Genomic DNA, 20,809 nt, shown 5'->3' with positions numbered 1-20,809 from the left:
TGTGCCTTTAATGACTTCTGACAGTAAACATTCCTGTGTAATCACTGCCCAAATGAAGATACAGGATATTTCTATCATCCCAAACACTTCTTCTTATGCCTCTTTCCTCCTGTGCTTCTTATGGATGAGCAAATAGTTTCTTGATATGGAATTTACTCCTGGTGAAGATGCTGTGAAGATTGTTGAAATGACAACAAGGGATTTAGAATATCACATAAACTTAGTTGATAAAGCGGTGGCAGGTTTGAGAGGATTGACTCCACAATTTTGAAAGTTTTACTCTGGGTAAGTGCTGTCAAACAGCATTGCATGTTACAGAGAAATTGTTCATGAAAAGAAGAGTCAAATCAGTGTGACAGACTTCATTGTTGTCTTATTTTAAGAAATTGCCACAGCCACCCTACCACCCTGGTCAGTCAGCAGCCGTCAACCTCAAGGCAAGACCCTCCACAGCAAAAAGATTAAAACTCCCTAAAAGCTTAAAAAAAAAAAAAACCCTCCCTAAAAGCTCAGATGATGGTTAGTATTTTTAGCAATAAAGTATTTTTAAATCAAGGCATGTTGGTTTTTTTTTTTTTAGACATATTGCTATTGCACACGTAATAGACTATAGTATGGTATAAACATAACTTGCATGTACTGGAAAACCAAAAAAACTCATTTGACTTGCTTTATTGCAATATTTGCTTTATTGTGTTAGTCTGGAACCAAACCTGCGATTTCTCCGAGGTATGCCTGTATTGGATTATGTCTTTATAATACAACTCAGGGGCTCTTAACATGAGAAAGCAGCAGTGATGTTACATTTGAGGCTGCATTTTGTGCTCTTTTTAGTGTTTTTTAAGATTTATTTATTTAGGGATGCCTCGGTGGCTCAGTCGGTTAAATGTCTGCCTTCGGCTTAGGTCTTGATCCCAGGGTTCTGGGATTGAGTCCCTCATCAGGCTCCTTGCTCAGCAGGGAGATTACTTCTCCCTCTGCTGCTTCCCCTACTTGTCCTCTCTTTCTCTCTTACAAGTAAATAAATAAAATCTTTAAAAATATATATATATACTCTCCCTGGATTGGAAGCAAATAAAAAAAAAAGATTTATTTATTTATTTTAGAGAGAGAGAGGAAAAAAATGAACATGCACAGATGAGTAGGGGGGAGGGGCAGAGGGAGAAGGAGAGGGGCTCAAGCAGACTCCATGCTGAGCATGGAGCTCATTGTGGGGTTCTGTACCATGACTGAGATCATGACCTGAGCCAAAGTTAAGAGTCAGACACTTAACCAGCCGAGCCACCCAGGCACCCCTGTGCTCTTTTTAATGGGCAGTAATAGCCTATGGTTCTTTTAAGGTCTGAGGGACTGTGATTTTAGGTTAAGAGCTATCTACTTTCTCTCAAGGGACATTTTATATGTCAGAGGCACTATTGGAGTCCCAGGTCTCAAAGTGGAATTTGGTTTTAGGAGGCAAGGTGTCCTAGTTATTTGTTTAGTTGATTGTTTTGGGGGCGGGGTTAGTCCTGGGAGGATGCAGAAGGCCTGTGGGCTGTCTTGTTCAGATCTCAGATGGATTGAAATCTGTCTCCTTCAAAGCACTCATCTTTACATCAGTGCTCATGGTCTGTATTTTGGGAGACTGTGGGGTGGGGGCAAGGGGGAACTGATTTAAATTATGTGATGAAACACATTTAAAATGATAAAGTAATAAAAAATATGAAAAGATAAAAGTACTAAAATCAGCCAAGCAAGTTCTTTTATATGATCTGAGATCACACGAAAAAGGAGGTTCAAAGCTGTGGAAGAAACATCACTCCAGCAGGAGCCTGAGGGCAGCTGAGGATATAAAGCTGAATCTCTTTGTGGAGAGGATCCTCCTAAGGACTGAGTACCTTTGATGACCCTTGTTTGTAAGGGAAGCTTAAAGTCTTATGATGTAGGGAGAAGTACTGTTGGACAAGTTTAGCTGTTTGTCAGACCCCCCTTTGCTGAGTGTAATACACTGTGGAATTCTAAATTTGTGGATTCTTACCTTTGATCCATGAAAAAATTTGAAGTTGGGTTGATCATCTTTAATTAGAGTCAGGTATTATCTTACATTTAAATTAGTGAATAACAAACACAATTTATCATCGTTACTCATTCAAATAACTATTTATTGCATGCCTACCAGGTGCCAAGAACTGTTGTAGGCACTGGGAATACGACAGTAATACAACAAAGTTCTTGCTCTCATTGCAGGGAAGGCAGAAAAACAAATGTGTTCTATGTTTTAGGCAATGATAAGTGCAAGGAAGATAACATGAAGCTGGCATTCATAAAGAGATAAAGAGTAATGGGAAGGTCCGGTGGCTGTTTTATTTGGAGGTTAGGGAAGGCATCTTTGAGGAACTAACATTTGAAGAGGGGAGGGAGCAAGCCAGAGAAAGGGGGGGAAGAGCTCCAGGCAGTAGGAGCCACAGGGCAAAGGCCTGTGTGTTGAGATTTATTTGCTTGTATTCAAAGAGCAGCAATATGGCCAGTTTGGCTGGAGTGGAATGAGTGAAAGGAAGATTTTCGGTAATGAAGTAGGAGAAATAGCTAGAGCCTAGATCATGTAGATGTGGTGAGCCATGGTTTTTTGGCCTTTTTTCTAAGTTTCTTTGAAAGTCACTAAAGTAGAATGTGATCTGTTTTACAATTTTTTAAAATTGGGAACAGTCCTAAACTTTCTGAGAAGTTACAAGTATCTGAATCATTTCAAAGTAGGTTGCCAAAGGGATGACCTGAATACTCAAGTGTGTGATTCCTACAAACAAGGATATTCTATGTAACCACAGTTTACCCATCAAAGGCAGAAAATTAACAGTGGTATACCACTACGGTCTAATCTTCAGACCCCATTCCATGTTCATCACTTTGCCAACAAGGTCTTTTACAGCCAGAGGATATAATCGTGCATTTCACATGGATCTCATTTCTCTCTAGTCTCACTCTAGATTTGTTCCTTAGCTTTTCCTTGATTTTCATGATCTTTGTGCTTTTGAAGATTACAGGCCAGTTATGTTGTAAAGTCCTTCGGTGTGGGTCCGTCAGTCTAGTCTCATGACTAGATTCAGGCTTTGTGTCCTGAGGAGGACTATCACAGAAGCCGTATCATGTTCTTGTTGCGTTCTATTAGGTGGCACCCTATTTTGATTTGTCCCATTAGTGATAAGTTCTCTCACTTGAATAATTCAGGGTAGTTTTTCCTTTCTAAAGTTTTGGTGGCTCTGCCAGGTTTTTCCTTTCTAAAGTTTTCCCTTTGCAATTAATTAGCATTTTGTGTAGATGTACTTTGAAGTTATATAAGTTATATATATTACTCATCAAACTTACAGTCTGCCCATTTATTTATTTATGTCATCATGAACTCCGCTTTTAATAATGGGTTATAATTCATTACTATCCTTGTTTTATTTATTTATTTACCCACTCCACCTATTTTGCTTATCACCCTGTCTCCCTCTCCTCTGGCAACCATCAATTTGTTTTCTGTATTTATGGGTCTGTTTCTGCTTTTTATTTTTTTGTTTTGTTTTTTATATGTTTTGTATGTTTGTTATACGTGAAATCATGTGGTATTTGTTGTCTCAGTCTGACTTTGCTTAGCACAATGCCCTCTAGTCCATCCATGTTGTCACAGATGGTAAGATCACATTCTTTTTTATGACTAATACTCCACTGTATATGTATACCACATCTTCTTTATCCATTCATCTATGGGTGGGCACTTAAGGTGCTTCCATGTCTTGTCTATTTTAAATAATGCTACAATTAACATAGGGGTGCATTTATTTTTTTGAATTAGTGTTTTCATTTTCCTTGGGTAAATACCCAGTAGTGGAATTCCTGGATCATATGGTAATTCTATTTTTAATTTTTTGAGGAACCTCCATACTGTTTTTTGCTGTAGTTGCACCAATTTCATTCCCACCAACAGTGCACAAGCATTCCTTTTTCTCCACATCCTCACCAACACTTGTTATTTCTCATCTTTTTGTTGCTATTCTGACAGCTATAAGGTGATATCTCATTGTGGTTTTGATTTGCATTTCCCTGATGATTAGTGATGTTGGGCATCTTTTCATGTATTTGTTTACCATCTCTATGTCTTGGAAAAATATCAGTTAAGGTCCTCTGCCCATTTTTTTTTTAAAGACTTATTTATTTGTGAGAAAGGAGAGATCACAATCCGGGGGAGGGGCAGAGGGAGAAGCAGACTCCCCGATGAGCAGGGAGCCTGACGCGGGGCTCAATCCCAGGACCCTGGGATCATGACCTGAGCTGAAGGCAGACTCTTTACCGACTGAGCCACCTAGGCGCCCTCTCTGCCCTTTTTTTTTTTTTTAAGATTTTATTTATTTGAGAGAGAGAAAGAGAGCATGAGCAGGGGAAGAGGGAGAAGCAGACTCCCTGCCAAACCGGGAGCCCAACATGGGGCTCAATCCCAGGACTCTGAGATATGTCCTAAGCCAAAGGCAGTCACTTAAGTGACTGAGCCACCCAGGTGCCCCTCCCCATTTTAAAATCAGATCATTTGGGGTCTTTCGGTGTTGAGCTCTGTAATAAATTTTTTATATATTTTGGATATTAATCCCTTATTGGATATATCATTTGCAAATATATTCTCCCATTCTCTAGGTTGCCTTTTTGTTTTCTTGATGGTTTCATTTGCTGTGCAAAAGCTTTTCATTTTGGTTTAGTCCCAATAGTTTAGTTTTGCTTTTGTTTCACTTGTCTGAAGGGACATGTCCATAAATATGTTGCTAAGGGCGATGTCCAAGAGATTACTGCCTATGATTTACATTTTTAAAGCATCTCTGTCATTGCTGTGAAGAATGAGGAAAGGGGCAGTATGGAAACAGATGGATCACTTAGGAAGCTGTTGTATGTAGTTGTCTGGGCAGGAGATGTTGGAGGCTGGACAAAGGTGCTAGTAATGTAGGTGGTGAGTTTTTGGGGTATTAGTTATCCATTACTGTATAACAGATTATCCCAAATTTAGCTTAAAACAATAAACAGTATCTCACAATTTCTGTGGGTAAGGAATTGAGTGCAACTTAGCTAGATGCCTCTGGTTTAGGACCTTTTAGACTACACTCAAGATACCATTTGGGGCTGGAGTCACGTCAGGGTTTGATTTGGGAAGGATCCATGGCCAAATTCATTCACAGGCTGTAGGCAGACCTCCAAGATTTGCTTCTGCGATCACTCCTGTGGGCCCCTCCACAAGGCCATCTCTGGATATGGCTTCCTGAGAGCAAGTAAAGAGATCACCTGAGATGGAAGCCACAGCCTTCTGTGTGTGAGTAGTTTTCTTTTCTTTTCTTTTTTCTAAGATTTATTTATTTTAGAGAGAGAGCAGAGGGAGGGGCAGAGGAAGAGGGAGAGAATCCTCAAGCAGACTCCCTACTGAACGCAGAGCCCCATGCGGAACTTGATCCCAGGACCCTGAGATCATGACCTGAGCTGAAACCAAGAGCTAGATGCTCAACTGACTGAGCTACCCAGGTGCTCCTCTCTTTTTTTTTTTTTAATTGAAGTATGGTTAACACAGTATACATTAGGCCACAGCCTTTCTAAAACCTAATCTCAGAAGTGACATTCTACACTTAACTTGTATTTTAGTTATTAGAAGTGAGTCAGTAAATGCAGCTTGTACTCATGGAGAGAGGATGAAAGGGGAAAAAAAACTTCAGTCTTTTCCTTCCTTAGTAGGGTAAAATCCCATTCTTCCCTACTGTGTGTTTCTCTTGTGAGTCTTCTTTACTACTTGCACAAAACTCTTCACTTCTGACACTTCTGGTCACCAGATGTGTAGAGAGTTTTACCCCACAGCAAGTAAGTCTCTGACACCAGCTGGGTGTCCTATGGTTTAACCCATTTTTGACGCTGTCGACCCTGGAGGTAGGTAGCTAGCATCAGATCCCACAGGTAAGGTTCACTTCCCACAAGACTGCGTTCCTCTGCCTCTTGTTCAGATGCCCCTCACAAGCCCTGGTTATCACCTGTGCATCTGACCAGTCAGCTATAGATCGGTCAGGAAGTTAGGGGGTGAGGCCGAAAATTCCAAGCTTTTGATCATGGCTTGGTCTTTCTGGTGACAAACCTCATCCAGGACCATCCAGGAGTCTACCCAGAGTCACCTTGTTAGAGCAAGAGACACTCTTACTGCTCTTACTACTTAGGAATTTATAGGGTTTTAGGAGCTCTGTGTCAGGATCAGAGTCAAAGACAAATATTAAAACTGTAGATGCTCCTAGTGTTACCACTAGGAAATTATGAGAGTTTTAGGAGCTTTGTGCCAGGAGCTGGGTGCAGAGACCAGTATATACATTTTCTGTTATCTCACAGAGGTTACACAAGGACGTGCATACCAAGAGTCTATGATCATGGAAGCCATCTTAGAGGCTGCCTACCACAGGGATAGATTTTGAAGTAAGACAGAGGATTTGCTGATGGATTAAATTTTGAAAGAAAAGAGAGTCAAGGGTAACTTCAAAATTTTTGACCTGAACTACTAATGGTATATTTATTGAGATGAGGAAGACAGGGTAGGATGGGGAAAGCAGAACTGGAAGACATAATCAAGAATTCTAGTTTGTCTGTGTAAGTATGAGGTGCCTGTTAGACAACCAACTAGGGATGGTGGGTAGACAGATAAACACTGGTCTTTAGGTCAAGATGGAATGTTTATGATGGAGATAGGACTTCATTGTAATTTTACCTAGTCTACTATACAATTCAACTTCGTGAATTGTGGATAAAGGATTAAGTGAATCTCATCTTTTGTTAAATGCCTAGCTTTGTTACCCTAGAAACCAGCTTAGATTGTATCAACTACAGTTGTCCCTCCTTATCCACGGTTTTGCTTTCCATGGTTTCAGTCACCCCTGGTCAACCATGGTTTGGAAGCACATGATCCTCCTGATGTATAGTCAGAAGGTTGATAGTAGCCCAACACTACATCACAGTGCCTGTGTCATTCATCTCATCATGTAGGCATTTTATCATCTCACATCATTGAGAACAGTACAATAGTATTTTGAGAGACAGGGGGCAGGGGGACTACAGTCACACAACTTATTTATTATAACATATTCTAATTGTTCTATATTACTATTAGTTATTGTTAGTCTCTTACCGTGCCTAATTTATAAATTAACCTTTATCACAGGTATGTATGTATAGGAAAAAACATAGTGTATGTAAGGTTTAATACTATCTACAGTTTCAGCCATGCACTGGGGATCTTAAAACTGCAGATGAGCGGGAACTACTGTATGTTGCTAGATACAATTGATCCTTGATTGGTAAATTGCATCTGATGAGAGGAATTAGAAATGCCTGGTGAGTTAGCTATGTTTGGGCTTCCCTGAGTATTGCTGCTCTCGGAACTGGTATGTCCTTTGTGAGAATGGGAATCCGGAAGCTATGCTGTGGAGTTGTTACTGGAGATGTTAGCTTTTGTGGAGCATGAAGCCTTTAAGTCAGGGTAGTTCCTGCACCTGATATGGCTCTCATCTCCTTTGAGCCTGTGCTTTGTCACCTAGGGAGCCAAAAAAATAAGAAGAAGAATCGGTCCTGGATGGCTGGGTGAGCAGCTGCCGCCTTCGAGAACTACTGCAAAGTCTCCCAGTGAGAGGGACGCGGGATGTTGCCCAGCTGGCAAGCTGTGCTTCTGTCCTCTTGTCTCTCTGGGTCGCCTGGTGCCAGGGATGGCCTGTGCTAGTGTATGAATCCGTTCAGTAGCTGCATAATCTCACCTAGAGAAGGATTCCCTTCTGAAGTGTCAAGTGTTGGGACGCCTGGTGGCTCCGTGGGTTAAATGTCCAACTCTCGATTTCAGCTCGGGTCATGATCTCAGGGTTGTGAGACTGAGCTCCACATCGGGCTCCATGCTGGGCGTGGAGCCTGCGAGTCTCTCTGTCTGTCCCTCTCCCTCTGCCCTTCCCCACCCCTCTCTCACTCTTAAAGTGTCAAGTGTTTTTCATAGAATCAGGGAATTTCTTTAATAAACTTCTATAGTTCACATAACGTTCCCTAATCTTGTGGGAACATTAGAAATCTTCTGAGGGGGGAAAAAAGAGAAATCTTGTGGGAAAATGAGTTCATTTTATTTATCTCATTGCAAGGCCTTCATTTCTTTGACTGTCAGAAGCCAGGAAGGCTGCTAGGGCTACCAGTAGATACAAGGGGTGTGTGCTGGTGCGAATGTCCGAATGGGCAGTAGAGCTACATGCACCCTGAAAATAAAAAACGGTGCCTAAAACCTAGCACAGTACTCAGCTTACAAATCATTTCTTCAAAAAATCTTTATTAATAAAGTGTCAGGCACTGATGGATTTATACATTCACAGTGATAAGCAAAATATATGGTCCTTGCTCTCTTGGAGTTTATAGTAACTCAATGAATACTAGCTGGTAGACTAATACTGTACTCTAACTTAGTGTCTGTTATTTTCCTTTTTACAGTACCTTCATTCTCTTAGCGAAGTTCTATTCTCTTATAGAATCAGCAGTGAGATTTTAATTTCTTTTTCAGTTTATATTAGCTTAACTTGACTGAACAGAATACCCAAAGTATTTCAGTAGATTACAAATACTGTTTTATACCACTTCTGATTGTCCTTAATTTTATCTTTGTTTTAAATGAGCTAATCGTTGCTATCTACATAGTAATGCATAAAAAGTCTTTATTTTCATTTTTATGGTAGTTAGCTTTTGCATAGAATTAGTGACCAATAAACCAAGTAAGTAACTAGTATCTACATGAAATTTGACAAGACAAAAGGGTGAGGGTAAATTGGTGGAAAGTTTGGGCTCTTTTATGCATAATAATATAAAATTACTGTTTCTACTTATATCAGGAGAAACAAAGATGCTTTTTTGTGGTTTGAAGTGTTATACCCTGAAATCCTTTAAATCAAGTTAAAACCAACAAATAGGGCTTGCCTAGATTTTGCTCTACATGTATATACTTTTTTCCCACTTGGTGGCACCTTACGTTCATTTCTACACTAAGTAACGTCTTTTCTCCCTCAGTATATACAGCCAGTATCTCCTTGTATGTTGTTTTTCTTACTAAGATTAATGGTTAAATTACTGAACTAATACATAAATCCATTCTTTTAAAAATAATAGCATATGTTGAAAATCTCCCTTTTTTAACAGAAAATAATTTTGGTTTTGAAGATTTTTTCCAGGACCATGGTGAAATTAAATGTTTTGCTCTTGTGAGAATTCCTTTTCCTTGTGATCAGCTTTTTTTCAGTTAGCATCTGATGTTGTAGATGCCTTTGTAGAAAAGCAGGTTGCGAGTTGGGATTGCTCGGGGGTGGTAGGAATCAAGGATGCTTCAGAGGTTTTGAGCTTGAGAGGTTGGGTAGATGGTAGTACCATTCATTGAGATGGGAATACTGGGAGAAGGGTAGGATGGAGCGGAGGATTGCAATCGGAAGCCTTTTTTGGATGTAGTAGTAAGTTTGAGATACCTGTCAGAGAATAAATATGTCAAGTGAACAGGCAGTATATAAATCTGGAGTTTAGGACAGAGGTCAAGCTAGCAAAGACGAATGAGAAGTAGCTAGCAACGTAGGAAGGCGAGAGAATAGCATTTCAACAAAACAGGCTAGCCGTATCGATTGTTGCTGAGAGATTACATAGGATAAGGATAGAGAAGTGTCATTTGACTTGGCAATATGAACTTCATTGAATCTAAATGGAATTTGTTCTTAAGAATATGAGAGATCATGGGGCACCTGAGTGGGTCAGTTGGTTGAGCGTCTGACTCTTAATTTTGGCTCAGGTCATGGTCTCAGGGTGTGGGATGGAGCCTCTGGCTCCACACAAATCTGCTTGAGGATTATCTCCCTCTCCATCTGCCCCTCCCACTGCCTGCATGCGCCTCTCTCTCTCTCTCTGTCTCACAAATTAATTAATTAATTTTTAAAAAAGGATGTGAGAGATCAGGGGCGCCTGATCTGGGTTGCTCAGTTGGTTGAGCATCTGACTCTTGATCTCCACTTGGGTCTTGATCTTAGGGTTGTGGGTTCAAGCCCCATGTTGGGCTCCACACTGGGCATGGAACCTACTTAAAAAAATGTGAGAGGGACGCCTGGGTGGCTCAGTCGGTTAAGCGTCTGCCTTCGGCTCAGGTCATGATCCCAGGAGCCCTACACTGGGCTCCCTGCTCAGCGGAGAGTCTGCTTCTCCCTCTGCCTCTGCTGTTCCCCCTGCTTGTGCTCTCTCCCTCTCTCTCTCTCAAATAAATAAATTTAAAAAAAAAATCTTATAAAAAAATGTGAGAGATCAGAAAAGTTGAAAGAATCTGGCAGGGAGCAGGGATAATCTATATAGCCCCCTAAGAGACAACCACTGTCAACATTTGGCTTATTTCCTTTAGTCCTTTTAAATAATTTTTTATGTAGTAGTTCATAATCATACAAGGTTTTTTTACCTCTTAGTATTATAAGCAATTTTCCATGTTATTAAAACAGTACAATCACTGTTAATTTTTTTTCTAATTATAAAAATGTACAATTGTTATAGAAAACCTGGAAAATTCAAAAATATATGAGGTAGAAACAAAAATTCTAATTCCTTGAGCGCTTATGTGGCTTAGTTGGTTAAGCGTCTGCCTTCAACTCAGGTCATGATCCCAGGATCCTGGGATTGACATTGGGCTCCCTGCTTAGCGGAGAGTCTGCTTCTTTTCCCTCCACCCTTCCCCCCTGCTCGTGCTCTCTCTCTCTCTCTCAAATAAATAAATAAAATCTTAAACCCAAAACTAATTCCTTGGCCCAGAAACAAGCACTGTAAATATTTCATTCATTCATTGAATGAATATTTGAGGGTCTACTTTTGAATAGGGAAGGGATATTTTGAGAGGATCACAGTGTGGAGAACAGATTGTAATTTATTAATCATACCCTCTTTAGAAAAAGGTTTGTGATTATAAATAACTATACATAGATATGTGTATGTTATATATATCTTTATTACATATAATATTTTGTTTAATATCCCCCTCTTCTCACTTAATAAGTCACAGACTTTCTGCCATTTCACTAAATATTCTACTTGTCAGTTTGAGGTTTTTAGTGTCTGAGAGGCTTTTGGTGTATAAAGAATTAATGGAAATTTGGGTTTAATATTAATATGCTGTTTAGTACAGCTGCAATTTTTATATCACAATTCTTTTTTACTTTTTGTTTTAGTTCCAATTGGTTAACATGCAGTGTTATATTAGTTTCAGGTGTATAATATAGTGCTTCAACACTGCATACATCACCTGGTGCTCATCACAAGTGCACTCCTTAATCCCCATCACCTGTTTTGCCCATCCCCCCACACCTCCCTCTGGTAATCATCAGATTGTTCTCTATTAAGAGTGAACAGCTGCAGGAACCAGGCTCAGTCGGTTAAATGTCTGCCTTTGGATCAGATCATGATCCCAGAGTCCTGGGATCGAGTCCTGCATCGGGCTTCTTCCTCAGCGGGGAGATTGCTTCCCCTCTGCCTGCTTCTCCCCCTGTTTGTGTGTGTGCTCTCTCTCTCTCTCTCTCTCTCGCTAATAAATACATAAATAAAATCTAAAAAAAAGAATTACAGCTGCAATTTTTAAAACCTAGTTGTTCTTAAGCCTTGAGGTCCTGTTTATAAATAGGATAACAAGATTAGTAAATTGAACATTTTTGCATAAAAATAAAGAATAACTATTTTCTCTTGTTTGATGAATGTCTGATAAATTCTAATGGAAAGGATTAAAATCTCCTAAACAATTGTCTCCATTTGCAAGTTTAGTTAATTACATTCCTTTCAACATTTTAGGTCACATTTATAAATGTAGTATTTTTTTTTTCAATATCTTCAAATGTCCAATGTAGATAGATGAACAGACCTATCAAGCAGAATGTTTCTAAGCTCTTGGATGACTCATATTTAGCCAAGCCAGAAACTTAAGGGTCATCCTCACAAGTCTTCGTGATGTCCGGTCTATCAGCAGGTTCTTTGTGCTTAATTTCCGAGTAGGTCCCACATCTGATCATGACCTCTATCACTATTACTGTGGTCCAAGTCACAGTTCTCTTTCCTGAAACAACTTCTTTTTTTTTTTTAACTGTTTGTTTGTTTGTTTGTTTGTATATTGAGAGAGAGAATATATACCCTGAGATCATGACCTGAGCCAAAACCTTATCCTTTAATCTTGTTTGCAGAGTTTAAAGACATAGACATTTCAGTTTCTATGTAATAGAATTACACCTTTTTTTTTCTTTATGGCTCTTTGCTTTTAATGTTAATCTTAGAAATGGTGCTTCACATTTTATAAATATCACTATATCTTATGAATATATTCACTCACATTTTATCTGAGCATTATTAATCTGTCTGGAATCTATTTTGATATATGGTTTAGGAAATCTAACTGGGTTTTTTTTCCCAACAAAATTAATCATCCTAGCATAATTTGTTGAGAAATATTTAGTTTCCCCAATAATTTGATATGCCAGGCTTATCTTATATACACTTTAGTCTGTTTGGGGAATTTTTTTCTAGTATTATTGTACTTTTTTTTTTTAACTAGTTTTTATACCAGTCTAATGTTTGGGACTTTAAGGTCTGGTAATGTCAGCCTTTCCTGATTGTTGTGAGTTTTCAAAATTTTCTTGGGTAGACTTTCAGCTGATCCTTAGAATTAAAATTGTCAAACCCTGTTAGGACTTTGATTCATGTTGCATTTAATTAAAAATAACAGTTACTGAGCCAGCGAGATTTGAATTGTCTTTTGTTGTTGTTGTTGTTTTAATCAGAGAGAGAGAGAGAACACAAGCAGGGGGAGCGGCAGGCAGAGGGAGAAGCAGGCTCCCCGATGAGCAAGGAGCCTGATGCAGAACTCGATCCCAGGACCTTAGTATCATGACCTGAGCTGAAGGCAGCCGTCCAACCCCAACTGACTGAGCCACCCAGGCGCCCCTATAATTTAAGTTTCTTGACCAAAAGGTTCTTTTCATTCATTGGGAAGTTGTGTCCAAGCCTTAGCTTTGTAGCATATGTGCTGTGGTATCTTGGGAAAGTCATTTCAATTCTGTTTGCTCAGTTTTAAAATAGGAAGTACCTACGCTAGTATTAAATAAGTGACTGAATGTTGTGTGTGGGTATGTTTCATAAACTAAAGTGGGAAAGAGTAATCATTTTAGTGTGGTGTATATTTTTACCTCAAAAAACAATCACATTTTTCTTTAGTCTTTCATATACTTTTTAAAAATAATTTTTATTTATTTTTTAAGTAACCTCTCCACCCAACATGGGGCTTGAGCTCACAACCCCGAGATAAAGAGTTGTATGCTCCACCGACTAAGTCAGCCACATGCCCCTCATATCCATTTTTTGAAAAACTGAAAAAAAATCTTTGGAATTTCTATGCCTAGTGATGTTAAGTGAAAACATCTGAGGGGCGCCTGGGTGACTCAGTCGGTTAAGCGTCTGCTTTTGGCTCAGGTCATGATCCCAGGGGCCTGGGATTGAGCCCCACATCGGGCTCCCTGCTCAGCAGAGAGTCTGCTTCTCCCTTTCTCTCTTCCCCTGCTCATGGTCACTCTCTCTCTCTCTCAAATAAGTAAATAAAATCTTAAAAAAAAAAAAGAAAGAAAGAAAGAAAGAAAACATCTGAAACATGAACATTATGGTCAGAAGCCAGCCTTGATTCCCAAAATTAATAATGTATATTATCCAAGGAGAAGAAAGATTCAAAACTGCCTAGATTTTTGTTACCGTTATTTGCTGTTATTTAGTAAGATTTTATTTCTGGGAATTTTCTGAAAGGGAAAATTAAATTTTCTTTGTTATTATTAACATTTTTTTAATTAAGTGAACCTTGATTTGAAATATACTATTTTAAAATTACAATGCTCTTTCTATTTGAAATAGGAGCAATTGTAGCTCTAATTAAATAACAGTAGCTAAACCAAAAAGAGATAAATCAAAAATCACTTTAAAGAAGAAAACACGTGCAGATGTGCCATGGTTGTAGGTGTTCAGGACCTGGCTGCTGTGAGCTGAGACAGACCTGCAGGTGACTCCAGATCGTGGGCCTCAGAGCATGACCCTCCTTCCTGGAAGGACTGATGGTCCAAGGGATCCCCTGATACTTCTGGGCCTCTGTGGGCTGCAGGTGGAGCAACAAGAGTAAAAGGACCACTTGGGGAAGGGTGGAAGTTGGACTTCACGCTGGCCAACTGTTGGCCTGTTGTGATCATTTTCTTTTCTTAGCTTCTTGAGTTTTCTGTCCATCAATACAACTGCCATACAGCTTTCTTGGGCTCTTTTCTCATGGAAGAGGATCTCCTTTCTAGAGTAGGAAATGTTTTTCTCCAGTTCTTTGCCCATGCGTTCCACCATCTTCTTGTAGAGGTTGTGAATCTGATATGTGGAGTTCATGTTTCTACACATGTTGGGAAGTTTCTTCTTTATTTCTAAGCAGTGTATTTCCTCCTCAGATAATTTTCCCTGAAGTTGCATGACATGTTCTTAATGTAATTTGGAGCTTCAGCTGCTGAATCTCACTTTCAAGCTGTGAATTTTCACACTGCAAAGATGCTTCCTCAGTTTGGAGGCTTGTTTGTCCTGTAAGCTCTTCATTAGTTTGCTTTTCTTCCCACAATTTTCTGGTTATTTCTGGATTTTCCTCTTCAGAACTTTGAAAGGATCCATTGAAGTCAGCATCATCAGTGATACACTTCAGATCAACTTCTGTCCGATAGACAAGGTCATTGCTATTTTCTGCTTCACTCTTGTGCTCAGTTTCCCAGTTCACGTGATCCAAGTGTGATCTCTAAGGAGATAAGGCAAGGGGATGGTCCTTAGCAGGTTTTCAGCCATTGATACTAATTGGCTGACTTTATCTTTCGATTCCTGTTCCATTCATGCATTCAACTGCTCCAGCCCTTTCTTCTTCTCCTTTTCCTGGACTGTGCTTCTGTCTAACAGTTTCTTGGTGGAGTAGTTCTGGACTTTCTGGGAAATGAGTATTTTCATTCAAATCATCCATTATTTTCTTCTGAAGCTGTTCTCCATCCGCTGGTGCCTTTTTAAAAAGATCTTATTTATTTATTTGACAGAGCAAGCATGAGCAGAGGGAGAAGCAGAAAGGGAGGGAGTAGGAGAGGGAAAGAATCTCAAGCAGACTCTGCTAAGCGCTGAGCCCAGCATGGGGCTTGATCCCAGGACCCTGAGATCATAACCTAAGCCAAAGGCAGACACTTAACCAACTGGGCCACCCAGGTGCCCCAAAGATTTTTATTTTTATTTATTTTTAATTGAAGCATAGCTGACATATAATATTACATTAGTTTCAGGTGTGCAGCATAGTGACTTGACATTATATACATTATGAAATGCTCAGCACACCCATGTGATCATACAAGGTTATTACATTCTTATTGATTATATTCCCTATGCTGTATTTTACATCCCTGTGACTTATTTTATAACTAGAAGTGTGTACCTCTTAATCCCCTTCACCTGTTTCACCCATTTTCCCCACTCCCTCCCCATTGGCAACCACAAGTTTGTTCTCTGTATGTATATATAAGTCTTGTTTCTGTTTTGTTTTTGTTTTTGTTTTTGGATCCCACACATAAGTGAAATTATATGGTACTTGTCTTTCTCTGACTTATTTCCCTTAGCATAATACATTCTAGATTCATCCATGTTGTTACAAATGGCAAGATGTCATTCCTTTTTTTATGGTTGAGTAATATTCCATTGTTTATTGTTTATATATAGCACGTCTTTATCCATTCATTTATTGATGGATGCTTAGGTTCCTTCCATATCTTGGCTATTGTAAGTAATGTGGCAAGGAACATAGTTGTATATGTCTTTTTGAATTAGTGTTTTTGTTTTCATTGGGCAAATACCCAGAAGTGGTATTAGTGGATGATATGTTTTGTTTTTTTTTAAGATTTTATTTATTTATTTGAGAGAGAGCACCAGCACCGGGGGTGGGGGGAGAGAACACGGGGAGAGGGAGAAGCAAGCTCCCCGCTGAGCAGGGAGCCCAATGCAGGGCTCGATCCCAGGACCCCAAAATCAGGACCTGAGTCGAAGGCAGACACTTAACTGACTGAGCCACCCAGGTGCCCCTGATATGGTATTTCTGTTTTTAATTTTTCAAGGAACCTCCATACTGTTTTCTATAGTGACTTCACAAATTTACATTCCCACCAACAGTTGCAACAAGAGTTCTCTTTTCTCCGCATCCTTGCCAACACTTATTATTTCTTGTCTTTTTGATACTAGCCATTCTGACAGATGTGAGATGATACTTCATTGTGGTTTTGATTTGCATTTCCTTGAATGATTAATGATGTTGAGCACCTTTTCATGTGTCTGCTGACCATCTATATATGTCTTTGACGAAATGTGTATTCAGGCCTTCTTCCTGTTTTTTAATCGGATTGTCGTGTGTTGAGTTGTATGAATTCTTTGTACATCTGGGGTATTTTTTTTTTTTAATTTTATTATGTTATGTTATTCACCATACAATACATCATTAGTTTTTGATGTAGTGATCCACGATCCATTGTTTTCGTATAACCCCCAGTGCTCCATGCAGTACGTGCCCTCCTTAATACCCATCACCGGGCTAACCAATCCCTCCTCCCATACATCTGGGATATTAATACCAATCTTAAAAACTTTTCATTTGCAGTCATTTTTTTTTTTTAAGATTTTATTTATCTATTTGTCAGAGAGAGAACACAAGCAGGGGGAGCAACAGGCCGAGGGAAAAGCAGGCTCCCGCTGAGCAAGGAGCCCGGTGCGGGACTCGATCCCAGAACCCTGGGATCATGACCTGAGCCAAAGGCAAATGCCCAACCTACTGAGCCACCTAGGCGTCCATCTCATTTGTAGTGATTTTTAAAAATTCATTTTATATGGCATATGTTTTAATTTTTTTAAGATTTTATTTATTTATTTGTCAGAGAGAGAGCAAGAACAAGCAGGGGGAGCAGCAGGCAGAGGGAGAAGCAGGCTCCCCGCTGAGCAAGGAGCCCGATGTGGGGCTCAATCCCAGGATCCTGGGATCATGACCTGAGCCAAAGGCAGACATTTAACCGACTGAGCCACCCAGGCATCCCATATATTTTAATTTCTTAAATTTCCTTTTAGGCTATTTTATTCTTCACAAATAAATCCCTCCATTTTGCACTTTGAATGGCAGACAACCTCACACTGAGAGACTATTAAAGTGAAGTATGTTTTCAAAGAAGGGGAGTGTCTTCCTTCCCTGTTCCTTGGCATACTCTTCCTCTTAAACAACTGAAAATAGGATCAACCACTGATGGGATTTATGTCCATTTGAGTTATGTTGTAATTGTGATTTAATATCTTTGTTTTCAGTTATTTCGACACACTTCAACGTATTTGAATACTGGGTTTTTTTCTAAAATGTAATATATTTTCATTATTTCCTAAAATGTAATATATTTTCTTTATAAATATTGATCTCTTTTGAATTTATAACATTTTCCCTTTCTGTCAGTTTTCTTACTTGTATTCTCACTGACTTTACCATCAAGTGTAAGGAGTTTTATATTTTGTCCTTTAGGATAATAATGGTGGTATAAAATTGAAGTGGGTTTAGTGCCAGCTACAACATAGTTTTCTAGACAATGCTGTTAGGCCATTGGCGTCTCTAATTTATTGGAATAAAAATGACCCCGCTGAGTGTGCTTGGCTGGCCCATTTGGTGGAGCATGGGACTCTTGATCTCAGGGTTGTAAGTTTGAGCCCCACCTTGGGTGTAGAGATTACTTAAAAGATAAAAAAATTAAAAAAAAATTTTTTATGACCCAGCTGAAAATCTGTTTTGCCAAAGCTCTTTGGTGTGGAAACCTAGAAGGTATGATATACTTAGCCTTTATTTAATAACAACAACAGAGGGTTACATCAGCCTACCAGATTATAAACATTTTCTTGTTTCTTATAGCTCTTCATACTGCCATCATGAGAATAAATTATTGCTTATTCATTCCTTACTCTTGCCTGTGGCCTTGCTGGATAAACATTTTCAGATTTTATGTATCATGGTAAAAAATATTTTTAGTTTTCTTTTTTTTTTTTTTTAAAGATTTTATTTATTTATTTGACAGAGAGAGAGAGAGAGAGAACAAGTAGGCAGAGAGGCAGGCAGAGGGAGAGGGAGAAGCAGGCTCCCCGCTGAGCAGGGAGCCCAATGCAGGGCTCGATCCCAGGACCCTGGGATCATGACCTGAGCCGAAGGCAGACGCTTAACCGACTGAGCCACCCAGGCGCCCTATTTTTAGTTTTCTCGAGCATTTTCTGTTTCTCCATGAGATCTTCAGTCCCTCACTTAAGTAACTGAACAGGCGTATATAAGATTTAGACTCTGATTCCTTAAATATCATTTTAACCTTCAAGAGTCTTTACAGCAGTTATTCGAATAAATTTTTCTATTATTTTATTCAAATAAATTAGTTGCTTAAGCTGCCTCAACAGGGTAAAAGTTAAATATTTCTTCTGTGCCTTAAGCTTACATAAAGCCCCTTGAGAAGTATCAGCCTTGGTTTTGACAACTAATCCCTCCTTTGAGTGGCTAGTGGAGCCTGTCTCACCGCCATCATCTTGGAGGTTCAGAGTTCCTGTTCATAGTCGCGGTTTATTGGTCCAGGTCACTTTCACTAATCCCATTTCCGCTGGAGGATATAAGAAAGACGCCAGCCCAGCGTGTACAGATGTCTTCGTTGTTTATTATGTTAGCAGGTCATGATACATCTTTAGACAAAATATAGCAACAGTAATGATAATTTATCATCTCTCTTCTTGGTTTTGTCCAATTACCTAGCTATATCTATCAGTTACTGCTCGTAAATATTCTTAAACTTAAATGGCATCATAAACTTCTCATTAGCTGTAGTCTTAGTTATTTTACTGAAACCTCCTCCATTTGCCCTTTTCTCTATAGCTGGGAAGTCCCCCCCCCTTTTTTTTCTTGGAGCCACATTTCTCTGCTTGTTCCCTCCCCCCACGCCCTTTTCCCATGACATCATCCTGTCTTGTGAGCGAGCTCCCAGCCTTGGGGGATCTGGAATGAATGCTCTCTCCTTCCTGTCCCATGTAAACTCAGCGTGGCTTCCTGCTCAGTTCTCCTCTTTGTCCAGTGGACTTTATGCCTTCTTTCTCTGCCATGAGCAGCAGCATCATTGGCCTCTTCCCTTTCTTCTCCATGTACCCAGCTTCCTTTGAAATTAACTTGTTAAACATTCAAAACTGAAATACCTGTGAACTTTAGGCTGTGATTTAATGTTCTTAATATAACAAATTGTATGTTCTTTAACATTCGGTCATGAGCTTGAATTTAAGATGCTAGCAGAGACCTCTTTTTCAGCAGGAGCCTTGTTGAGTTTTAAGCTAGAGCTTCATCACCAGAGCTGCCTGAGCCTACTGAGACTCCAGAGCAGCCTCTCACATCTATCAGCAATACTGTATGCATCAGTTCTGAAATATCTTCTTACATCTAAAAGTAGGATATATATTTTAATCAATAGTAGCATGAGTTAATTGGCAGCATTTTTGTCTTAGAGACACATAAAATAATGTATATCTTAAAATTGCTAGTGTCCTCGAGATACAGTAACAATAAAAGCAATAGCTAACATTGTTGAGTACCTAGTGTGCACAGGAATTTTTCTAGGTGCACTTAATCCTTATGCCATCCTTCAGAAGTCAGGATGCTCAGATGAAAAAGCCAAGGCATAGCAGTTGAGCTCGTAAGTGAGGGAGATTTGAGCTCAAGCCACAGAATAGCCCCAGAGCTGCCCACTTAGCCCTCCTCCCACCACACTACCCTGCCTCTTGTAACTGTCTTTCTTTTCCTCTTTAAGGCATCGTTGGCTTCACTGTATGACCGATGATCCTCCAACAACAAAACCACCTACTGCTCGTAAATTCATCTGGACAAATCATAAGTTCAATGTGAGTGGCACTCCAGAACAGTATGTACCTTATTCTACCACTAGAAAGAAGATTCAAGAGTGGGTCCCACCTTCAACACCTTACAAGTAAAGACACTAGAAAACAGTTTGAACATGTGAAATACGGGGCTCTTCATGCAATTGCACTTTCACTGCTTACTATTCACTTGATTAAAATTGTTTGATAAAGCAATGTCTTTTGTGCCTTTTTGCCCTTACCTTTATCGTTCATGAACTGCAAAATAGAAGCTGACAAACATGGGTCATCGAAGTAGACTTCTATTGGGGTGGTGCCTGGTTTACAGTCCCCCCCTTGCTGTTGTGGTCACGTCTGTGCTTCCTGACCTGCCCTCACACAGTTGATCAAGAGGGGAAGACCTAAAGCTGAACTGAGCCAACAGATTTTCTCATGGGAATCTGCAGCACAACTGGAGGGACACAGAGGCTAAGAGTTACCAGAGCTGGATGGCTTTCATGGTAGCCCTCTAAGGAGGAGGTTATCAGACATTTCCTATTTCCTGAATTTCGGCTCTTTCTGTTTATTTGGACCCGTGAACTATCCCAGGATCCATTCCAATATATTCTTATTTCCTTAAGCTAATTAGGGTCATTGATTTTGTTGTTGTTGTTGCTTGCAAACAAAAGAATTTTAATATCCAGATTGGTTCCAGAGAATGGATTGTAGGCAAAAGACCTTCAGGGAAATGTGGGATCTCCGGAACTGGTTGTATCTGGGTGGGATGAAAGGTAATGCAACACGCCTCTGTATTCTGGATGGAAAGCTAGCAGCTTCAGTGATCAGA

The 20,809-nt window shown here is 39.6% G+C and overlaps 1 protein-coding gene across 1 annotated transcript in view; it reads left to right on the top strand.

Moving 5' to 3' along the window:
* Nucleotides 1-20,199, top strand: part of NDUFA12 (NADH:ubiquinone oxidoreductase subunit A12) — a 28,599-nt gene extending 8,400 nt beyond the window's left edge. Inside the window, exon 4 of the mRNA XM_036085888.2 lies at nt 19,917-20,199. Coding sequence (XP_035941781.1) covers nt 19,917-20,097 — 181 coding nt within the window. The 3' untranslated portion in view covers nt 20,098-20,199. The remainder of the gene's footprint in view (nt 1-19,916) is intronic.
* Nucleotides 20,200-20,809: the final 610 nt, after the last annotated feature.

Source organism: Halichoerus grypus, chromosome 6, assembly GCF_964656455.1.
Source record: "Halichoerus grypus chromosome 6, mHalGry1.hap1.1, whole genome shotgun sequence".
In the NCBI taxonomy this organism is placed as follows: domain Eukaryota; kingdom Metazoa; phylum Chordata; class Mammalia; order Carnivora; family Phocidae; genus Halichoerus; species Halichoerus grypus.
This window is presented reverse-complemented; position numbering and strand designations above follow the sequence as displayed.